This window comes from Labrus mixtus, chromosome 14 (assembly GCF_963584025.1).
Source record: "Labrus mixtus chromosome 14, fLabMix1.1, whole genome shotgun sequence".
In the NCBI taxonomy this organism is placed as follows: domain Eukaryota; kingdom Metazoa; phylum Chordata; class Actinopteri; order Labriformes; family Labridae; genus Labrus; species Labrus mixtus.
Window position 1 is genome coordinate 10830069 of NC_083625.1, and position 23985 is coordinate 10854053.

Consider the following 23985-nt stretch of genomic DNA (forward strand, 5'->3'; position numbering starts at 1 on the left):
TCTAGAGATAGGACAGTGTACAGAGTCAGAAATCAGGAGAGAGAGCGTGGACCGACACGAGGGAAAGGAGCCACAGGTTGGATCTGAACCCAGGCCGCCCTCCCAGAGGACCAGAGTCTCTGCACATGGAGCACATGCACAAAACCACTAGTCCACTGGCGCCCCACGCTTTCTTAATTTAGTCAAAAAGACAGAACTCCCAGGCATGACTCATGTCTCCTTTGAGTACCTTAGGTGTTGGCTCGTCCTCCTGCTGCTCCTCCTCCTCTTCTTCATCCTCCTCTTCAGAGTCGTCTTTAGCAGCCGCTGCCTTCGACCGCCCACCCCGCCTGTAGAGCACAGAGATGTTATTCAGTGAATCTGTGTCCCTAAAAAGTATCATCCACCATGCGGCAATATGTTGGGCTGAGGCATCCTTAAGTCAGACAGCAAATAAACTGGCCAGTACTGTGCAGAAGAGATGTACAAAACTCTCTCTGACCGGACCTTAAACACATCACAATGTCACTTCATGTCATTAATGTTGTTTTGCTCGTTGGCTAGCAAATCAATGTAATTCAAGAAACTTTAATAGAAGGTCGATGTATGTTTGTGCACAAGTGATTTCATTAAAAAGGTTGTGACTCAACTCAAAATGTAACTTTCCAGGACATACTAGACTCCATGGCAGTATCGATAAGCTCAAACCTTACTCACTCACTAAACTCAGGCTAAGTTTGGGTGTAAATTTATAAAAATCTGTTCCTACAAAATAAAAAGCAACAATTTCCAATTCTTTAACTTTTGGGACAAGAGCTGTCTTCACAAATGGTTATATGAAGTTATGTGCTTTCCTAGAGTTGAAATATAAGCCACCATGATCATGTTTGCTTTGAAAAGTATCTGATATGGAGGAAGAGCAAAAATCTGCCAAGCACTGAGCTAGTGTGAATCTTACGCTGGTTTCTTGGCAGGGGGCTGAGCTGATTTAGGGGGACGTCCTCTCCTCTTCTGTGGTGTCGACTCTGCTGAATCCAAGCTGTTTGGAGAAAAAAATACAAAAATGTACCTTACTGACAGAGATCTAAGTGCGAACACGGTGACTGTTGCTAGGGAAGCTGAATAAATGTCTAACCCTAACTGCATACAGACAGGGTTCCTTTTCTCACCCTTGTGATCGTCGCGGTGTCCTTGCCGGCCTTCCAACTTTGGGCTTCAGCTCCATGTTTTCGCTGCTCCTGTCATCCTCTTCCTCCTCCTCTTCTGCTGCTGCTTCCTCCTCCACCTTCTCCTCTTCCTCCTCTTCATCGTCATCCTCGGGTGGAGGAGCTGCCTTTTTTCTCCCTCTCTTCCCTTTGGCGGGCGTGTCCTGACTGGGAGTGGCGGACTTCGGAGGCCGGCCCCTTCGTCCTTTTTTCGGCGGGCTGTTCTGCTCGTCCTCTGGCCGGTTGTCCTCGTCCCACTGGTCCTCGGGTTCGACTGCGGCGGTCGTGTTTGCTGAGGCCTTCTTGCGTCCACGCTTTGGCTTGCTGTCCTGGTCGTCACTGGTTGTCACGCCACGCTTGCGCCCGCGGGGCTTCTCAATATCCTGGGAATCAAAACAGTTGACATGGGCTTGATGATTGAGACTAAACGAGTGCTTTGAATACCATATAGCTGTTCTTTGTAAAACACGGTTTGCCTCATTTTTTAACAAACCAACATCTAGTTAAAAATTAATGTTAGAAAGAAGTTACAAAATCCGTGGCTGGTGCATTTATGAATATTAAACGGACATGTTTTGATACCACAAGTTTGACATGAGAATGCTAAATGAAGTTAACACAGCAACATCGGTGTCTGTCCACAGTAGGTCCAGAGGCTCTCTATGAGATAGTTTGCACAGCTTGTACTGGTTATCTTATCTTGGCTTGAACCCAGCACGTGTTTGCACAGTACTATCAAAACACAGAGACAAAAGACTTTATGACTGGAAGCACTTATCCAGATCACAGCAACACATCTTTCAGACTCGTCCTAAGATAGAGTCATTTATAGAAAATACTAATGAAAGATTTTTGTTGTTATGTGCTGAATGTATGTCCAATAAAAAGACTTGTAAATCACAAAACTTAATTTTGTCCATCTAGGCATAGGTAATCAGAAAAATAGTTATATAGTTTGTTTTTCCCCCTGCCAACCCTTCCATCATTGTGTTACTCATATCAAAACTAAATTACAGCAAAATTATGCACATGAGGTTTCATGTCATGGTAGTGTAATGATGAGAAGTAGATGATTTGAAGTACCGTACTTTACATATGAACAACCAGCAGCTTTAACCATGAAAAGACAACACTGACAGTCTGTTACATCATCGTCGTCTCTCATCACAGAAAATAGAACAGCACATAAAAAGGCTTTCGTACCTTGTCAGTGCTGTCTGCTCTCAGGGTGAAATCCTCGTTCTCACTATGATCCAATTCTGTGCTGTCCAGCCTGAAACATCAGAAGGATTAGTTGCAAATATTTGACACACATGGCAACACAAACAAATGATTCTAAATAATCTCTTAGATCTTTGTAGTCTATGAGCATTTCTTGATTTCTGTTTTAATCATCAAACCCAGAATTCTTTCTTTGGGGGCCCCGGATAGCCTAGTGGTTATGTTGCTCGCCGCCAAAAGTCCTCGTCACAGCGGCCATGGGTTTGAATCCGACCTCTGCTCTTTGCTGCATGTCATCTCTCACTCTATCCTCCCAACATTTCCTGTCTCTCTTCAGCTGTCCTATCCAATGAAGGCCCCCGAAATAACTTCCCTCACAGGACAACACTGCAGCTGATAAATTGTCGTCAACATCAGTTTGATGTTAGGGTTTTCTGGTCACATGTTTCTCACCTTGTCTTGCCGCGTTGTGGGGATCCCGGGTTGGATGAGGAGTCTTCGTTGCTGGCGGTCTCCATGCGAGAAGCTTTACTCGGGATCTGTTTCCCTGCTGTCGACAGCGGTTTGTTTACTGCTCCCAAAACGTTAGCCGACTTGGGCTGGAGGAGTGAGAGCAGACAAGAGTTGAATTTTGATTTGTGCTACAATCAACAAAAAACAGAAAGTAGAAAAAACAAAAGCCCATATTAACATTATCAGAGGTTCGGCTACCTTTCCTGGTGTGAAGAATGACTTCATCTCTGCCGGGAGATAATTTTTTGTGTTGCTGAAATTCTGTAACAGAGACAAATGATGTGTCAGGCGTTTGCTTGTGTAGAACACACAGCAACCCAAAAAACAAACAAGATAATGTATTTGGCTGCTGAAAAATCTCAGACTAAATTCAAGAGTGTAATGTTGATAATCCAGATACAATATATCTAATACAGTTAGTGTTGTACAAAACTTTGAGTGATGACTATTATTCTTATCCAGCAGAGGCCTGGATTCAGAAGGATCACAGAGAAAACATGACAGAAAACTAATAAATTGTTCAAACACAACATTTTACAAGGTAGTTGATCTTTTAAAAATATATTTTACACTTGAATGCAGTTTTGCCACAGTGACAGAGTAGTTGAAGTACACATTAGGTTTGTAAAAAATGAAGGATTATGTCCTCAAAATATTTACCCAAATAGCATAAATATCTAACATTTAATACACGTATCTGTGAGGATCTCTCAGTTTGTGTGGGTCTTGTTGCCCCCGATGGCAAGATTATGTAATGGGTTGGTTTTATGTTGTTGTAAGGTTTATGCTTTTATTTAGAGATGGGTCAGTGGATAGAGTCATAAATCGAAAGAGAGCAAGAGAGAGAGGGGGGGGGGGGGCAGGATTGACAGATAGATTTTTTTCATCCCTCATTAGCAGCTCTTCTCTTGCAGTTTACACACACAAAAACAAGAACATAAGATGTCTAATCGATGTTAGATATTTAGAATATTAGGGCAAAAGCACAAACCTTGTCAGGTTTGGTGAAGTAGCTCGAGGGCAGCGTGGGGTCTTTTGGCGACTCCAGGCTGTAGGTGGTGCTCTTTGACATGATAATGTTCATGGCCACGTCACACACTGTGTAGAGTTTCTGTAGAGGAAAGACACAGACGTCTGTTACTCTGGATAGCAGAGAGAATTATATAGTCAGTGCTGATAAACCTTCAGACGTAATACACACCTCGTTGGTTTTTGAATCGGTGGGGGACTGCGCGTCTTTTGTTTGTTTGATGTTTTCCACCATTTTCCTGATGAAGGCGTGGCTGTTGTTCTCGTTCTTGGCCATAATGATCTCGAGCACAAACCACAGAGCCCTACAGAGGAGGATTATTTTAATGCCACCACACATGAGTTTCAATGAATATAATTTTTCTTTTGAGGAAGTAGAAAATGCATCAGAACTTAAAGAGTGATGACAACCAGGGACCGAAATGAACACCTGCCAAGCTCCACATATGTGCAGACTTTCTGTTTTGGGAGGAAATGGGCTGCACTCATGTAAGAGTTGGCATCTACCTACAAAGTGTTTCTCATGTTTCAAAGTGTTTCTTTCATCAGTAGTGTTATCACATACTAACAGCTTTTCCGTTCCATACTTACTCTTTGATTTCTTTGAGCTGCTCGATGTCCTGAACTTTGACGTAGTCCGGGTCGTGGGCCAGCAGGTGGATGGTGTAGGGCACCACGTACTCCGGCAGCAGAGAGAACAGCTTGTCTGGTGGAACACAAAAAGGTCGATATTCAATCATTACTAACTTATACGAACAGAGCTAATGAATACCATATTGTGCACTGAGATGCACTATTTGGACAGCAAAATATTTGATTACATCCCTTTTCCCTGGACCACTTTCATTTTCCTTTTACAGTCATATCAATTATATTGATCAATTATTCATATCTCTGCTCAAATATTCTGCTGTGAATTATTTATGCAATACAGTTTGAGAAAAATAAACAGTTTGTTTAGACCTACAGACTTTTTGTCATCACTTTGTGAAACTAAAAATCTCAGATTTCTGTTTATATTTGGTTTTCTTTACCGCTGATGGCAGCGTGCTGTTTGAGGTACTCTCGGCGTATGTTGACATTTTTCACCAGGCACTGACGAGCGTGAGCCCTCCTCTCTTTGACGGGGTCCTTGGCACACAAAGCAAACACCGCCATGTATTCCAGAGGCAGGCGGAGGCGGCACAGGCCTCGGTGGAGCTTCTGGGAAAAACACTGTCGCACCTGGTAGCACTCATCCTGGAGAGCAGAGAGGGAGATAAAAAGAGAGGCAGTGATGAGGAGGAGGAGGAGGAGGAGGAGGAGGAGGAGGGTGCAGATGATGAAACCAGAGAAAACACAGGAAGGGATGACTGAGGTGGAGATGTGACTAAATGTATCCTCAATCCCTACATCCTTCTGGTGGTGCTGCTCTGCTGGCAACCTGAGCTCTATTGCACAAAGTTGAACTGGTTTTCTTTAATAGTTATTTCAGCCTTTACTCTATTTATTTGTCATTATTTAGTTTTTTTACAATGGCATATGGGAATCCATCTATTTTATTGCATTTTATGCTTTATTTTATGTGTTTTTCCCGTTTAATAAGTCGCCCATAGCTGTGTGTTTTCTCTGCACTTTTCTCCCCCAAGGTAAATCCCGTCCCATGGAATAATAAAGTCGATCTAATCTAATCAAATCAATGGGAGACCATCATTTCAAAACAGTTCAAAATCCAAACCATGACAATCTAAGATATGTTGCAGAGGCCCGAAACGAGCGGGCGGTTTGCTAAATAGAGGAGCCGATTCTTCTTACGTTGATGACGAGAGCGCACAGCTGGTACTGCTCCAGGGTGATGATTTCATGATAGCAGGGTTCCTGTGCCAGCTTCAGCAGGGCGCACGCAGCTGCCAGCCGCAGCCTTGACATGTCAGGTTTACTGGGGAAAGAGAAATTAAGAATGTCTTTACACGTTGTGATGTAAGGGCAATAGTAAAAATCCAGCATCTCACTGAAAATGTCATAACAATAATAACCTAAAAACAAGCTGCAGATTCAAACATATACAGGTCCTTATGTTTGTGTGATTAGAATGTGTAAGCTTTGTTATTCACCCCATCCTGCCCTGCTCCGTCAGGTCTCCGTCACTGTGTAGAATTGCAGTAAGCATCCTCAGGGTTGAGTTGCCTGATTTGCTCTGGTTGTTCTTCACTCCCAGTAACCACCTCACCATCAGCTTGATGCCCTGGATCTGAACAAAAAAAAAACATTTTGGGGCAATCATTTTTTGGGCGACAACTGTTTTGTCGTCACTGATGAAACAGTATTAAGAATCAGAGATGTGTCAGATAAACACATAAAGCATCACAGCATGTGGTGATAGAACATTCAAATTCATGGACGGTGTTTTGAAAGAAGCACAATGGTGTTTCACCGACCTTGGCCATAGTCTCTGGGGACACTTCATCATCAGACACCCAAAGTTTGGTCGTCTTTTTTCCTGGAGTCTGTACAGAACAGTAAGGTATACTTCATATACGAGTAGACAACAAAAACAAGGATGCTAAAGTTTTTTGGGGGGGGCGTCTGAGTGACATCTTTTTTAGGATTTCCATCAATGTCCTTAGAAGTGAAAATGACAAAGAAATACCTGGCTAGTATTTTGTATAGATGTATTAAATATTGCAGAACAATAATAGCAGCCCTGCCTCTCAACATGAGCCTTGTATATTTGACATGTATATAGATTTTTGGTGTGTGTTTGTGTACCCGGTCATTCATGAGCAGGTCCTTCACGATGAAGTTGGCGACTAAAGATTTGAGCGGCGCAGCGAACTGTTCTGGAGCCAGCTGAGCCAGGTGACCCAGGGTGGTCAAAGGAGTGATGAGCTGCTCCAGGTTAGCTGGGTCCAGACCTTTGTGCAGAGGCTGGAGGAACACAAACACACTTTTTTATTTACCCTTGTATTTAAAAGGTAAACATTCACACCTATGTTGGACAAATAGAAAGTTGTATCATGTCTGCAGTAAATATAGAGGCATGGAAAAGTTATTCAAACATTAAAAAACATGACATGTATATCAATTTTACACCTTTTTATTAAGTGTGTTGAAAAAGTTAAGAATCAGAAAAGTGGGACTGACTGACCTCAAAGATTTGGGCAAAGTGTGTGTCTCTGTTGGTGAACATGGCGTTGATGCAGTGGATGGCATACTTGGCTTGGCGAGGGGGCCCTCGCTTTGCTTTGGCCTGCAGTACTGGCAGCAAAACACTAGGGGGAGCAAACATGACATCACCATTACAAACGATAGCAAGTATGTTTGTCCATAGTCATAAAGAACATGTTTAAAGCAGGTACTTCCGTCCAGAATATAGATACCCACATTGTTTCTGTGCACGATTAGATGCATACATTTAGCTTAAGCTGGAGAACAAGAGAAAACGGCAATCGGGCAATGTGACGTACGATTTGATGTGAGGAAAACTCTCTTCCATCTTGCTGCCTGTGTTCTTGAAGATCTGCAGTGCAGCCTCTGCAACCTTCTCGTCATCCATCTTCAGACAACCCAACAGTGACTCAAATGTCTCTGCAGAGTGGAACGACACTGGGTGTGTGAAAGAAAGGACCTGTGAGGGACAAAAACAAAAGAGGGTGAAGCAGCTGGCCATTCTGCAACATATTCATTAAAAAAACAAATCTACATATACATAATTAATCCCCATCTGGTTAAACACAGATTCATTGGAAAGATGTGAGGTCTGTATGTCATCCTTATTTAACATGTTGTGTTTGTGTCTCTGTAATGAATGCTGCCATCAGCCACACCTCCAGGGAAAACTGCATGAGTGCTATTATCAATCACTGCCTGCTCATTTTTCCCTCCCTTTCTTTTATCCTGTCATCAATTAACTAAATCAACAAGACAAGAGACATAAGAGGTTTTCTTTCAATCACTGATTACTTGAGTTGCAGGCAGCACTTCATACTGACACTCCAGCAGCAGAACTGATGAGGACATAAAGCCAGTCAGTTTGATTGATTTTCCCTACACGTCTTTTTTTTTTTTGTTAGATGGAGCAACAAAATAAGATGATAAAATGACAACTTGGAATTTATGATCACATTCTGCAGACCCATGCAGTTTGTTGGCTTGTTTTTGTTTTTTACCTTGAGTAGTTCCAGCCCAGCTCTAATGGCCTCTTCAGTGGGTACGCCTTCCTCCTCATCATCAGCTGTTCCGTCTATAGATTTATTCACCTGTTTTATCAAAGCACTGAGACACAGAAGAGAGAGAGACAAAATAAGTTAAACTTCTAAACATTTTTCGGGCCGTTGTATTTTAATGATGATGGTGATGTCACTGCGGTAAATGTTACTGTACCTGATGGACTCTGTGTCAATGTGTACCGGAGCAATTCTCTCCAGCAGGAACTTCACCATCTCCAAGAAAGGATTGCTGGGCTGTTTGGGGCTGCCGAGCTTCTTAGTGATGTCTCGCTGAAAAATTGACACACAAATTATGATTATTATTATATTCAGCTAAAAAAAAAAAGAAGAAGAAGCAAATTCTTGGACTTTTCTGTAGGTGGACTTTTACACCATACAATTGATTTGTTTTTCACATGTTGGCTTAAAATGCTTTTTATTGCAAAATTGTCACTGACATGTACCCCTCTGAGTTGGATAAGATTTGAACATGTAAGGCCTGTGTCAATAACCTTTAATTTAGTTTAGAGTGACGATAGAAATATCAGGGGGGTCAGAGCTGTTTTTATTTCTGTTTCACTTTCAACTGCCACAGTAAAAGATGACATTTTAAAAGCTTATGCTGCAGCAGCACAACATGAAACACAGCCGATACAGAGAGAGGACCTTCATTGTTTTGCAGTCTGATATGGAGAAAAAAGAAAAAGAAAAAAAAGGGACAATAACAAATCATTTTTCCGGCGCAAAAACGATTGGATGTGACTGGCAGATAAAGCTTCATAGGAAAAGTAACAAAGCCCTTGGGAAGCGACTGGGTCAAATGAGGTTTAAAATCTGAATACAATAATAATCTGACATGTGGTGTATCGCCCTGTATGTATGTATGTATGTATGTATGTATGTATGTGTGTTTTCATTAAGACCAGCTGTGTGGATGAATAAATGATAACTATGGTCTTTAAATGCTGCATATAAACAGAAAGGAATGTGACAGGAACTATTTTAAAGTCTTGTTATCCAGTTTGTATGCTCTTTTGGATATTGTAAAAAAACAACAACACAAAGGCAAGTGCTATAAAATAGCACTTGACGGGGAAACTACTGAAAAATGGTTCAGCTGATTCAGTGTTTGAAGACAGGAATAGCATTCCTCAATGGTCCTCAAGATTCAACAGCACAGTAGGGTTTTAACAATCCATTATTGATGCTTCCTGGGAAAGGGCTGTCAACATTCTTCCTCACTATCTCTCTTGGCTTTGCAACTCAAAATACAGCCTGAAGGCTTAAGTGGACGAGTTAAAACCCTTCAAAAAGGTTGCAAAAAGTGCTTTAAGCCAACGATCAGTCAAATACATTTAAGGTAACTGTAGTTTTAAGGTGATTTATCATAGTCAAACAAAGCCAGAGGAGGGATGTCAGAATTTCAATGAGAGGCCACAAACACTGTGATCTGATCTGTGAAAACATCAATACTCACCACACACACTTCAGCCTGCTTGCAGGAGCAGGAGGGGCTGACCAAAGTTTCTAACTGATCTCTGATCCGCTCGTCATCCTCCAGGACCTGAGCCAGCTTCTTCACAAAGTCCTGAGCTTTGCCCGGGTCTGGTAGGTTCCCTGTAGAGACACAAAATGAAAAGCTGATGTCTACAAAGACTAGATTTTAGAAAAACAAACAGGTTGGTTGGAGCAACTTGTGTCAGCAGTTTTTCTTCTACTAAGGCTATGCAAAGTTGAAATAGCAGTGTGGGAGGTAGAATCACAAACTTGAAGAGTGGGATGAAATAAGGCTTTAAAAAAAAAAAGGAAGATCCCTTACTTGTGATCACCATGACTTTGGCAAATACGGCCTTGCTTGATGCTTCAGACTGCAAATCAGCAACAGAGAAAAAAAGCTTAGAAACAAACCACAAGGGTATATAACCCATCAGCTTCACTGTGCTGTGCTTCAGTTAAGAGTTACCTTCGGTTTTTTGACCAAGTCCAGCAGGTCTTTGACGTTGTGTCTCAGCAGATTCTGACACTTCCACATCTCATTCAAAGCTCTGAGAGGCACAGGGGAGCAGTAAGGTTATGGTGAGGAAAATAAAAAAAAACTTTCTTTCAAACATTTTATATTTTTAGAAAGTTCAAAAAGTTGCTGAACAACAGAACTGAAAAGACATCAAGTCATGTTTGCACACGGGTCTGGATCTCATTAGAGTGAGCAAGACTCACTTGACAGCGTTCGTGTCCAGGGTGGCATAAAGGTAGTACAGACACTTCATCCGTTCACTGGTTTCCAGGTTATGAGGCACCATGTACTGGGCAAAGACCCGCTCCACCAGTAACCTGAAATAGACAGGGAGGAATAATGAAAGGAGATTTCAATTCAAGTGTAAAATAACACACTTTGTTTATCCTCTCTAACCCCCCACAATCACTCTGGAAGTTTTTTGGGGTATACTTTTTCACCTTCACTTGGCATCACTTTGATTGTTACTGCATGTTTCATGATTTTTTTGCAAGGAGGCTTATTTCTTGATACATTTTGGAATTCCAATTTAGAAGTTTCAGAAATGTTTTTTTTTTTTTAAAGAGAATCTGCTGAGTATAAGCAATAAAGTGTTTTAGTTTTGCAGAGTGAAACATTGATACTCAGTAACAGTCTGTCACATCACAGACTTTTCCTGTTGGCCGTTGAGCGACTCCACTGCAGCATGGTGATTCAAAGGACAACTGCACCCTCAAACACTCTTCTGCAATCAGATCCTGGATTGTGTTGTGTTGTTGTGTGTTTAGGCTGAAGTGCTACTTCAGCTTTTGACATTCAGCAGAATGACTTTCAACAACAACCAGAAGCACTTTAGACTCTCCTTGTGGTGTGTGTGTAGGTGGAGAAAAAAATAACAAACCAGTGTTTTCAGTCCAAAGGGATGCTGCAGTCTATTGTCAAACTACTCTTAAAAACAAGACAACAATTTTTTTTACTTCAGTTTAAAAATGAAAAAGTTGGGATTACATTGCACTTGTTGTCCTGATGCCAATGTGGGCGTTCAAATGGATAACTCTTCTTCTACATTTTCCCTGAATGATTGTCAAAGTGCACTGACTAAGAGTTTGACTCGAAAGAGAGAAGCTTTAATCTTTTGTTTTCTGAAACCTTTTAGACACAAATGAAAGTTTTGGACAAACTGCCAGAGTCTGACGTGAAGTGTTTTCATGTAATGTCATTATCTACATTCACCTGTTATTTTTAGAATTAAACTAATTTATCGAAGAGTAGTTAGGTTAGAAATTTCAGGGGTACATAGATATCAGCTCAAGTAACATACACATGAAAACTGTAGCTGAGAAAATGAAGAGCATTGAATTCAAGGAACTCACAGAGAGTCCAATCAGCAGGAGTCCAAGTTTCTTTCAAACACCCAAATTCAAACATTCAAATTGATGACTGTGTCAGCAGTCGGGAACACAAACCTGTCGTCGATGCTGTTCTGGTAGTAGATGTGGAGCAGCTTGTCTTTGATCCAGGAAATCTGTTTCGAGGCCTCCCTCCCTCCCTCTCCCTGCAGCGAGTATTTCCTGTAGATCGAAGCCAGACCCATCATGGCCTCCTTACGAACACGCCACTGATGAAGAAGGAGAAGACAAGAAAATCATGAAAACTGAAGAGAGGTTAATGGAAAAGCTTCAGTCTTGAAAGGAAGAGTCATCATACATCAATAGCTGGGCTACATTAATCTTTATTGGAAACTTTCTCAGCAAGAAAAGTCGGTCCAGCAACACTTTGTCAGTCTAATTTGTTAATAAAGTTAAACTTCATGCTACAAGAGATGCTGGATCTTTTGTAGATCCAGCTCTGCTTCTTCAGCAAGGAAAGTAGAAAGTCTATTTTATACAATAATGAAGCGTGACTGCTTTACAATGAACCAAACAAACAACAAAGTTTTGACAAACTTTAAAATATCTTTAAAAAACTAGTCAGAGTTGATGCAGTGTGGTGTTTGCTAAACACAACACATGCTGTTTTAGATTTAAATCCCTTAAAGTCATTGAGTCAAATGTTGCCTCAGAGGAAACATAGCATGAGGAAACCACAACTTTCAACATCAAGAGCTGCAGGAGACACTTAAAGCTCAGTTTAGCCACAAAGTGGAAGAGAAATTCCTAAATGTGGCTCGGCTAATGAACAACAGACTCAAACAGATGATGTTTATGTTTGTCTAAGCTGAAATCATGTCCTGCAAAGACAGGGAATACCACAAACTGAATTATTCATCTGAAGCATTTCCTCTCAATACACATCACTTACATGTAACATCAAAATTATGAAATGTATGAAGTGAAATTGTACATTGTACAGACATCTGTTTGCAGCTAATAGAACTAATGTTTCCCGAGGAAGCTACAGGCGAAACGCATAAAATACAGTTAAGTTATTTTCAGGGTGCAACAGATTTTTGATTTATTTTTCATGCCGTGTTCCTGCAACTGTGCGCACCTGAGTATGCATAGGCTGTGCAGGAGGTACCCTGTTGGTCAGTTAGACTAAACTCAAATAGTACTTTTTACAGACATAAACCACAAAGTGCGTTACAAGAACATTATACAAGATGTAAATAAAAGCTTTAAAAAAAAAAAAAGACATAAGGAAGCTGCCTGAACAATACAACTATCAAACACTTACACTAAATTAATGTCACTTACTCTTTTGTCCAAGGTCCTCTCCTTCACAAAATTGAGCAACGCATCATTGACTAGAGACAGGTCTTTCTTGGCAGCTGTTACTATAGAGACAATAACATCATGGCGGATGGCCTCCTCTGGGTCATGTGATCTGACCCTCAAGAATTCTGGGAAAAAAAACCAGGACGAGATGAGTGGGATGTGAGAGAATAGAACACCTCCTCCAACCCACACAGAAAATGCTCGGCAAATGTTTTAGCTCTTCTTAAGTACACACTTCAAAAGAAACAACAATACACATTTTGATGTATATACACAAAGTTTGTTGGTGGGATCATCACCTTCATCAATCAGAAATATAACTCAACATTTAAGGTCACTGATAGAAATGGGTTATTATCTCACAGAACATGTCAGCTTATTACCTGTGAGGTCTTTAGCCAGGTCAGGGTGGTTCATGAGACAATGACTGGCGAACTTCACACACTCCAGTCTTATAGGCACATGGATGTCATTGAACCTTTTGGGGAAAGAAAACTGTTAGTGAGAGCTACTCTGCAAAGACAGAAACATAACTAACCAAGAGATCCTTCTGCAAAAATAAGTTGACCAGTGAAGACTATTTTTTAATGATTCAAATTAATATTTATTCATCTTTAAAGTCAGTGTTGAAGCAAACATGTCAAACATGTGCTGGTTCCAAAATTGTATTCATCAATTGTTTTTCCCATTATTGAACTGGTTGGACAAAACAAGCATTTTGAGCAAATTTTTGTAAAACAAAATGCACAAGCATTTTCCACAATTCTTGACATGTTATAGATTAACAATTTATCATGACAATAATCAATGAATTATTAATATTTATTTCTTAAGTTTTAGCTGGACCAAGTAGTTGAGTATTCATGTGTAGCATACTTTGTCCCAGGGAGCCAAGTTTAAGACTTCGTAATACAATAAAAGTCATAGAAGAATATAAATCTCACAAGTTAATTTCAAACAGAGCATACCTTCTGCAACTATCTAAACATTACAACAAGTGAACTAACGGATCCAGATCTGTCAATGCCACAGACACAACCCTATCACTCACCTGCCCAGGTAACACTGCCAGAGCGGTTTGTTCTGCGCAGCCAACTCAGAGTCCTTGGCTCCGAACATCTTAGCCAGCAGCTTTACCACCTGCAGCCTCTCATCGTTATCATTACTCTGAGGAGACGGAGGGAGGGAGAGAAGACAGAGAGAGAAATTATTGTACAGAGTTTGGCTGTGTTAAATGGACAAATCAGTCACGCCTTTTACACAAACTGCACTGGCCACATTAGTGCTTTCATAACACACACAGAGAGAGAACAGCTTTTGTATTACTGTTGTTTAAAATGAGAAGCAAAGAAAGGTGGCAGCAAAGGCATTAAGAAGTAAAGACAAAGGAAAGGTAAAGAGGATAAGAGAAGGAAGGGAAAACAAACAAGGAGAGATAAAGATGAAATGAGTGAGGGTAGGAGGGAAAAAAGTGAGCGAGCATCAAACACAGAGAGAAAGAGAGAGAGAGCGTGTGTGTGTAGTCCTAGGGGGAGATTTTATCACAGCTATTATTTTGAGGAGACAGCGGTGATCTACACTCCCTGTGAACAGTTAATGAGCGTTATCCATCAGCAGGATGCCGTTATGAGACACCGCAGAGGCAACATTATGCTGACGGGCTGAAGCCTTTATATTTCTCATATGAATCAACAAAACCTGCAGAGGCGGTAAAATGTGAAAGTCTGTGCTAATAGGTCAGAATCCAGGATTTTAGTCGGTTGTGTGAAATAACTCATAACGCAAATATACACGAAAGAATCGCTGCCGTTTCCATCGCTTTACCTGCTGTCAATATCACATTGGAATCTAATGATCATCATCACAGTTATTGTGTTTTTTTGTCTGTCATTAGTCTTAATTGGTGCAACAGTGTATTTCATAAAAACCGTGAGAGCAGCACAATAAAGGCTCCATTTAGGAACACCCAGAGAAACCCCCCACAACAACAAATAAATATTAACCAAAGCAGTTAGGGTTTCATGGTTCAACTCAAAGAGCGTTCTTGTTACCTTGAGTTTAAACTCCAGCTGCGGCAGCACTGAGAGCAGCAAGTGGCTGTCTATGTTGTAAAGCTCCAAGATGAGGTCGAAGACGTGTTCGGACAGATCACTGACTGACGTCTTCCCCAGCATCAGCACCTGGTTGAAGAACTGATGAAGAGCACAAAGAAGATTCAGAGAATGAGACTTTTACCCCAATCATATCTGTGCTCTGCATGAGCAAGGCTCCTCCTGTTGTGGCACATCTAAGAACCCACAGCTCAAAGTCTATTACAAGAGTTCTGAGTACATCTGAATTAACCTCACCAAGTTAGTAATGTGGATGTTTGGATGTGTGAATGTTTAACAGCTGATTTTAAAGCCCAGCTTTTCACTAAGGTACATCATAAGATATTCAGTTTCTGCAGTTTCAGACTCTACAAAAATGTGAATTTATACATGTCATGGTTCAAATACTCTTTCAATGTTAAAATGATAGATATCACATTAGGAAACACAAGGCAAACTTTAAAGAGCTACATTATGCATTGCTTCAACTTTGTCTTTAACATCCTTAATTTTCACAAAATGCCAATAACTGCAGTTACCTATGGTAGATGCAATGGGGAAAAAAAAATGTAATAATCCAAATATAAAGTGTTCAGACAAACATAAACAAAAGGTGGGTTAAAAGGGGATCTCACATTGGTAATGTAGGGTTCAATGGCCTGGGCGGTTCTCTTCAGCAGAGCTTTGGCCAGGTCATATGCTTGTTTGTTCAAATTCTAGAAAGGGAGAAAATTAATTGGTGAATCAAACAGCAGCACAGTAAACACATTTATGGATAACACAAACTGGTTATTAGTCATCTATCTCAGACGATGTCTAGAGCAGGCACACATGTGGACTGATGCTTGTGTACAAACTCTTAAGATGCACTACCTCTTCTCACCAGCAGGGGTCTCACTGAATTACAGGGTATGGAAAATGATGGTCGCCTCAGTCTACTGCTAACATGAGCTCACTCCAGACTGTTCCCTGAGCTGTTTCTACTTGTATCAACATTAAATGTGAGACTGTGTGTGTGTGTGTGTGTGTGTGTGTGTGTGTGTGTGTGTGTGTGTGTATTCAGCTGTGTGTTGCTTTTGTGTACATACATTGACTGGCATGCACAAACCTTATGAGCTGGCACCAAGTTCACCAGCACGGTGTCTAACAGCTCCTGGGATACTGTGTCTCCCTCGCAGATGATGGAGCTCATCAAGTCCACCATATGCATGTGCACCTTCTGGTTGTGGCCGTTGCTGAGGAAACAAGGCAAGAAGGGTCAAAGGTCACAGCTGCATCATTGCATAATTTTACAAACCTTTTAACGCACAACAGTTCCTAATGAGGCAGCAAATTAAAATGGACTGGGTTTAGAAAAATATGTAAAAATTTTCCCAGGTTGTTGACAAGAGTGTTAATGAGTGATTTAGCTCATGAAGCTGTCTGTTTCAGAGCATCATGGTTCAGATTAGCTTTTCTAGCAGCAAGCATTTAGTAGGGATTTATGTTTTGACTTGATGCGTCGCTCAATTTGAAAACCAACTGGAATCATAAATACAGACAGAGATGCACCAATCATGCAGAGGGTGGGTGTACTGCCTCAATGATCTGAGAAGCTGCAGGAGGTAAAACGTATTACCTAGATTTGTATCACAGGGAAAGCTGTTCTGGTTGCTGCCAGGCATTCTCATTACCTCCAAATTCACTGAGTGTAATGTGCACACACCAACAGGAGGGCTGCTTTCCCTACACTCTCTATCTCAATGCAAGTCCATCAAAACAGAGCAGAGATCTTTAGATTCCTCCCGTACAATAAAAACAGCATTGTGCTGGCACAACCTTGACACACTCAACCACTATTTTGCTCAATTGGCAAAGGTCCAAGTTCTGTGCTGCAGAATTCAGCCCTCAAGGTTGTGTTGAGCAGAGTGAAATTGAGAGCGGGGTGAGGAGGAAAGAGAGAGCGGGAAGGGAAGGGAGGGCAATCAAAGAGAAACAACTGGACTGTTATAGTGCTTTTTCAGTATGTAGCAGTAGAATCAGATTGTGGTGTTAGAGGGGGCTACAGTGGCACATTTCTGTTGCTACAGATTGCTTTTGAATTTATTTTTATTTTTTTAAAAGGAGGGAATGTAGGAAAATACAAGCTAGGAATGAATGAATTGGACCATGCAAATACTAACAATCACACTGGAGTCTTTAATCAACAGGACTTACTTGATGACCTGGAAGAGCGTTCTGTAAAGCTGGGTGAAGATCTCATTGCTATCTTCAAGTTCAAAGCAAATGTTGTAGGACTTCACCCATGCTATATTCTGAATGAAAGGAGAGGGGGATGTTAAAATCATTACAGATGCACAGGAGGAAGAAAAAAAACAATGTGGTAAGAGTGGTGGGGGAAAGTCATGTTTGCCTACAGTTTGACTTAAAAAAAAAAAAAAACACATCAAATGAAATTCTCTGCAAACTGGGGCTCCTTCTTTCACTTCTGCTGATGGGCCCCTTATGTCCCTCACTGCAAACATGTTAGCTTGTGTGTTTGGCTGTCGCATTAGTGTCGGTATCGCTGTGCGCATGGCGCGAAACAGCTTGTGTGTGTGTGTGTGTGTGTGTGTGTGTGTGTGTGTGTGTGTGTGTGTGTGTGTGTGTGTGTGTGAGAGTCTGTGAGAGTCTGTGATCAGCTCTATGTGTGAGGACCAGCTGGTCACCGGTCACGTCCAAACAGGATGAAAATTCAGTGCACCTTTAATTAAAACAGCGAGCAGGATTACAAAAAGTTGAGCAGATTAAACTAAAAAAGATCTGGTGTGTGATTGAAAGTGTATCACTAGGAGAGAGGCCTCTCCCATTACAGCTGCTTTTAAAGTAGAGTAAACTTCATCATTTGTATTGCAATTAAAAATAATAAAAACAGCAAAGTGGATAACTTCCCTCTAACAATTACTTCTGATGGTGCAATTATGGCCTGTTCATAATACTGGCTTTTCAAATCAAGGACAATAACCGAGTTGAAGACTAAACGTCATTACTTCCAATTAGCCTCAACTATTCCTTTGATTTCATCAGGAAACAGCTTATAGGTGCAACTCGCCTTAATGGATCTAAAGCAAAAAAACAGCAAGATTGAAAAGCAAACCAAACCAAATTGAAGAAAATCAGAGGAAGAAGACTTTCCTTTTAAAGAGCTAAAAAATATGGGTATTTCCTAAAGGCATTCAACATTTTTTCATTCAATTAGTACTGTGTACGGTGTTAAAAGGAGGTCAGACAGACTGCCGCCTCTTACAGATAAAAGACAAAAGTGTCAGATTGCATTCAGAGAGAAACATGTTTCTGATGAACTTCTGTTAAGAAGAGAAGAACGCATGTCATCAAGTCACCACTGGATACCCTCTCCTTACAGTCTCTATACAATACAGAGGTTATTAAGGGCTTGAACAAGTGTTGATGCTTGTGTGGTATGCGAAGACTGAGAAATAAGGTCAACGAGCATAACAACAACTGACGTCCTAAACGGGCAAACTTGTGAAAAGCAAACTTCTGAGTGAGAATACGAAGACTGAGCCATTTAAAAACTATTCAATAAAACATCATTCCACTGTGGAAAGGACAGAAAAGAAGCAAAAAGCTCTTAGCTTGCTGGCACGTGCAGCACACAGTTAAATGTAAGACTATAAATCATGTTACTTTTCATCACCACTTAGATAAACTGCAAATACTTAATGTGACTATCATCATTTTATATATGTGTTTCATGTTTAATGTTAGAAAATGATTGACGAAACAGCAGAGATGTTTACACACAAGAGTAACATGTCAGGACTAAATAAGCCTAAGTAAGGTGTCGCTTGTACCCATATTATTGTCTTTCCCGCTTTCCTGTTTTATTTTTTAAATCTGGCCACGCACTAGATGTAAACTAGCATTCTTGCTAACTCTGGCATATTTCCAGAAATGTTGTAGAATTTGCACTGTCCCTTTAAAACAAACAAAATAAAATAAATAAATAATCATGGAAAATTATCCTTCAAAATCCAGACTCTGCTACAGCTGATTGTGTAGAAACATACTCAGAAACTGATGGACAGGGGCTGACTCTTACATCACCAAAGAGCACATTGTCTTTGTGTGCTCTGGCGGCTTCAAGGTTTCATGTTTCACGTTTCACACGTGTGAACTGCATGAGTATGGCAGATAGTTCTTCTTCATTAAAGACAATCAAACTCAAACCATAACACTGGTTCACACACACAAAGTGACGCACCTCCAGCAGGTAGAAGTATCTGTTGAACTGAGCGCTTTTGGTGTCCTCCAGTCCTTTGAGCTGTCTTGTGATGAACATGAAAATGTCCTGGAGACGAGATGGAAAAGGAGAAACATTAGCCAACAATTCCTGCCAAAACAAACATTATAAACATGGTCTATTGTTACTGTTAATTGTCTTGTGCTTATCTAATAAACAATAAAGTGTGTGCTGTTTATAGTGTATAGTCAAAAGCTGCACACATTTCAGACCGACGAGTAAATCATTTTGAAAAACCACTTGCTTGACCTGAGCCAAATCTTCACCATCGTACCTTTAGCTTATCTGGAGATGTGTAGGGCGCCTCTGGAGCGTAAATTCTGAATATATCAGCGAGGCAGCAGGCCACCAACAGGCGCACATCTTTGTCTGGGTGTTTGAGGAAGAAATCTGAGGCCAGGTGGAGAGCCAGATTCAGGTACAGCTCCTTCTCTTCCTCAGAGTCCTGATCCATGTCCATGAAGGTCTTGACAACCATCTGAACAAGAGGTTTCAAATGATTTAAGTTTGCCAGCAGTTAGAGACAATACAGCCAGGTTGCGTTTGTCCAGTTACCCCAAGCTTAGTCAAAAATCTCTCTTATAACAAATCATGAAATAATGCATCATTAATAAATCATTATTGCAAACTAAGCACATACTTTAGAGCTAGAAAGGTAAGAACAAAACATTCCTTCATTTAAAAAAAAATCAAAATAAAACTAAAATACACATTTGAACGCTTCTTTTCTTATTTAATTGTATTTAAAATGTGATAATGCCTTGAGTGATGTGTTGATATCACACTGAGAGGCATGAAGATGTCTGCCACAGTTAACATAGAGGATGCAGCTCCTTAAGAGAGAGAGAGAGAAAGACACTGACCTTGAGCCTGCGGACCATTTCCTCTTTGGAGATTTTGTCAGAGATTTCTTTGACCCCCGGGGGGTAGGTCACCTTCCCATCTGTGACTCGAGCTTTAGAGTGAGCCATCCTCTTTAGCTCTTCACTGCCTGGGGATGGAGAGACAAAAATGTTTGTTATATATCAAAAGGAGAGAGAAGAAAAAAAAACACACAGGAAGAGAGATTCATTAAACCTGTAAGAATGGCAGAACTTCAACAAAAACAAAACACTGAAAAAAAGAGAAGCTGGTAACTATTATGAAAATAAATCTGTTCAATACTTCAAAGCTTTGGAAGACGGCTGCAATAGAGACCTCTGAAATATTCAGTAAAGGTATTCACAGCACAGCAATAGCGCTCTGCATGCTGAATGAAAGATGAAATTGCCATATTCAGATAGCAGGCCGACTTTTCATCACAAGATGCTGCTCCAGTTGAGTTCTACATTTCATTACTACAGCCACCAGCCTCTCAGGGGTTACAGCCAGGTCACGTTTTGGGCATTTGCATGATGTAAAAAGTGCTCTGACTCTCTATTTAGTGCCGTGCTCATGGCTAGAACAGTAATGCTGCTCATTAAACTGCTCTTCGGTAATGGATACCACACTGACCTGCCTCACCTTCCAGTACATTAAAGAGATAAAGAAGCAGAAATGTGTCACACTAAGAATATGACTTCATGTTACCGCCTACATCTTCAACAAACATGTCTTCTTTGTTCACCAAACTGAAGCCTGACTCATACTTCATGAATATTGAAAGAGTCTCTGCATGGTGAAACGGGAATGTAATATTTAAAATTCATTCATGATTTGATACGTTGTAGTGGGGGTTCAAAAAGCAGAGTATTAGTCACAGCAACAAGGCTGGAAGTCAGGTGAAGCAAGCTGAGAGATACAACAAATCAATCAGACACTACAGATTGAATAACTGCTCGAGAAACAGTATAAGCAATTAAAACAGAGCTTTTCTTTGGGGTCATGTCTAAGCCACTTTTCATCCCATTTCCCTCAACTATTCACTTCACCGCTAGAAGTGTGAGGAAAAAAACTGTTGAAATCACAGTTATTATTTTTCTAGGATTCTAAAGTAATTCAAAATGACCCCATGTGGATTCTTGAAAACGTTCTGTCTCACATATAAAGTACATTTTTCACCAGCAGACTGTTTGAGCATGGCCAACCGGCTTGCCTGCATTTTCTTCTGTGCACCCTCTCTTCTGTCCTTGTTACCCAGAACTTCCAGCAGATAAGTGTGCATTGCGCGTCAGCTCCGCACCGGTACCGCTCCGTGCCCCCCTCGTCCGTCAACACTCCCTGGCTGAGTTCTCAGTGGGCGTCACGGAGCAGCACCGCCAGACAGCTGGAGTCTCGAGAACAAGGAGTTCTCGTGGCAACAGAATCGCACACGACATCTCGCAATAAAACAATGTGTGTGGTATAAAACTGAAGAAACCCTTATAGACACATGCACTAACACACATACAGTCATTGTTCCCAACTGTTAAAACAGAGTGTTTTATGCTGAGAATAAACCGGATGTTTTCATTTTGTTTAGGTGTCTGACTTCCTGTCCTGCTTGATCTGCTCTGTAGTAAACTAATGCGCCGTGCTCCAGCATCTGACAGAGGGCTCTGGACTGCCAGAGCTGAGACGCAGCGCAGCCAGTGTAACGCAGCCGCGGCGGAGCAGACACAGTCCAAACACGCATCAGGTGGAATTCAGCAGTTACACTGATATAGCAGGGACTGTGTCAGTCCGGCTGCTAACATTACTTAACTCTCAGTGTTGGTAATGTACGGCCGACATACTAACATACTGCCTGTACTTTCTGTGGAGCAGCAAGGCATTCAGCCCGTCCTGCTTTCATTGAAGAAAGCCTTAGAGCACACTGAAGATTCCTCTGGATAAGAAGGCCAGGTTGTAATAAATACTTCAATAGCTGTCTTAATCCCACATATTGTATTCATATGAACGTATTTGGAAGTGAAGCTGTAATAAACGTTATCTTTGTTTCAGGTTCTCCTCTCTGTATTTACATTCTCAGAAATCAGCTGATAAAATGCTACAAATATAAAAGCTGCATGATCTTGAGCACATTGTATTGAGCTTTTTCCATGTGAAATAAGATTTGACACTCTTAAATAATATAGTGCACAGCAGACTGGAGCAGACCCTGAAATAAGAACACCTTTGTAATAAATATGAAATTATATAAGATACTGAAAGATTCACAGCCCTAGTGCACAGGACTTAAAGGTTTGTCAATCACTTTATATTTGAATGAATATACTTCAATTTAACACTTGAAAACTGTTCTAATGGTTGTTGCTCATTTCACAACAAAGGCTTAAATGAAACGTTGGTCTGAGGTCTGGTTTATGTGAGAGAGTTAAATGATCAAGTATAACACCACTCTACATCAACTAGTAGACTTTTTGTTAACAAACCAGTCCCATCGGAAAACTTTCTTTATAGAAATAACTGATACCGTTTTAACACAGCTGTGATGTATACTAGTTGTATCAAATATGCCTTCCATTCACAAAGCACACACAGTGGAAGTGAGTGATCATCCAAGCGGCTTGTCAGGCTGTTGACAACGGTTTGGGATTCAGTGTGTTGCTAAGGGACACTTCAACACTTTGAAGGGTCTACCTGATACTGTAAGTGGAGTTCTGCCTCCTCAGTCACACAGCTGATCTGCTCATTTTAAGAGCCAGAGAGGCTCCATTTAAACTTTTATGTACAACTAAACATTATTATATCAACAGCTAGTCAGCTCCAGCTTCCAACAGATATCGTTAACAACAGTGATTCTCATCTGGTCTATCCTCAGGACCCCCCCACCAACTCCTTCACGAAAATCTTGACCCAAATTTGGGATATTTTTCAACCAATCAGATTTACTTCGTGAAAAAATGTTGCAAATGGTACAAAACAGGGGACAGAACATCGAGACAAAACCAAACAAAAACCTCTAAGACTTTTTGACACTATTGTTCTCCAAGGCACACATTTGCGACCCACTGAAAACTCCTCTGCGACCCACTTTCGGGTCCCGACCCGGACCCACTAATTGAGAACCACTGGTTAACAAAAAATCTGAACACCATGGTTCAGATGAAACAATTGGATGTTTGGTTTATCATATGATAGCAAAACTTTTCATTTATCCTCCATGTTTTTAGCAGAGAGGACCCACAGAGACAGAGGTCTCTTTTACAGCAATTCCAGTAAAAACAAAACATGTATATATATATATACACACACACACACACACACACTGAAGTCTTTATTAAAAAAATGTGAAGTAGGAAACTTCATTAAATATGACGACCTCAGGAACATCGGTTGTGCTCTGGTGGTTTTGCTCTGGAAAACTGTGATGGGCTGTTGTGAATTAAAGGGATGCTTTAACTTCTTAAAGGGATGCAACGTGTTAAGTAAACAATCACAAAGCTTTTGATTGTGAGATTGTTCAAATTTAATAGTGATAATAACTTTTTGATCGCGTTTTCTCCTTCAGCTTAAAAAAAAATATATATATAAAATCAGTCTTAATGGGACATTTGTTTAGTGTCGTAAAAAATAAAAGCTTCAATGTAATGTTCATTGTTGACAATTACTATTGTCATTGATTTACCTTTATAATAAAATTGCAGCATGAGCTATTTTTCTTTTCACTTCAATGTCCATCCTTGAATACTAAAGTACAGTGGTGTCACAAATCCCACAGTTCAGAAACGAATCTGATCACAGATTTGATCCCCCCCAAAAAAGACGTTCATGACATTTCCACTCCTCAGCTAGACATGACTCAAACTGTAGATTTTAACATCATTGCAAATCAAAAAGCGTCTCCGTGAATCTGAATAATGTTTCAC

The 23985-nt window shown here is 40.7% G+C and overlaps 1 protein-coding gene across 1 annotated transcript in view; it reads right to left on the bottom strand.

Annotated features, from left to right (window-relative positions):
• Positions 1-23985, bottom strand: part of pds5b (PDS5 cohesin associated factor B) — a 30155-nt gene that overhangs the window by 886 nt on the left and 5284 nt on the right. The window contains exons 2-34 of the mRNA XM_061055013.1: positions 20080-20207; positions 19491-19694; positions 19178-19264; positions 17131-17228; positions 16043-16169; positions 15570-15650; positions 14896-15036; positions 13896-14011; positions 13228-13322; positions 12824-12969; positions 11594-11745; positions 10352-10465; positions 10098-10179; positions 9954-10002; positions 9612-9751; positions 8310-8425; positions 8096-8201; positions 7394-7554; positions 7075-7198; positions 6696-6854; positions 6365-6433; positions 6041-6177; positions 5742-5865; positions 4982-5186; positions 4539-4653; positions 4120-4252; positions 3910-4029; positions 3117-3179; positions 2859-3004; positions 2388-2457; positions 1149-1567; positions 938-1018; positions 230-329 (exon numbers count right to left, since the gene is read on the bottom strand). Coding sequence (XP_060910996.1) covers positions 230-329; positions 938-1018; positions 1149-1567; positions 2388-2457; positions 2859-3004; positions 3117-3179; positions 3910-4029; positions 4120-4252; positions 4539-4653; positions 4982-5186; positions 5742-5865; positions 6041-6177; positions 6365-6433; positions 6696-6854; positions 7075-7198; positions 7394-7554; positions 8096-8201; positions 8310-8425; positions 9612-9751; positions 9954-10002; positions 10098-10179; positions 10352-10465; positions 11594-11745; positions 12824-12969; positions 13228-13322; positions 13896-14011; positions 14896-15036; positions 15570-15650; positions 16043-16169; positions 17131-17228; positions 19178-19264; positions 19491-19694; positions 20080-20187 — 4188 coding nt within the window. The 5' untranslated portion in view covers positions 20188-20207. The remainder of the gene's footprint in view (positions 1-229; positions 330-937; positions 1019-1148; positions 1568-2387; positions 2458-2858; positions 3005-3116; positions 3180-3909; positions 4030-4119; positions 4253-4538; positions 4654-4981; positions 5187-5741; positions 5866-6040; positions 6178-6364; positions 6434-6695; positions 6855-7074; positions 7199-7393; positions 7555-8095; positions 8202-8309; positions 8426-9611; positions 9752-9953; positions 10003-10097; positions 10180-10351; positions 10466-11593; positions 11746-12823; positions 12970-13227; positions 13323-13895; positions 14012-14895; positions 15037-15569; positions 15651-16042; positions 16170-17130; positions 17229-19177; positions 19265-19490; positions 19695-20079; positions 20208-23985) is intronic.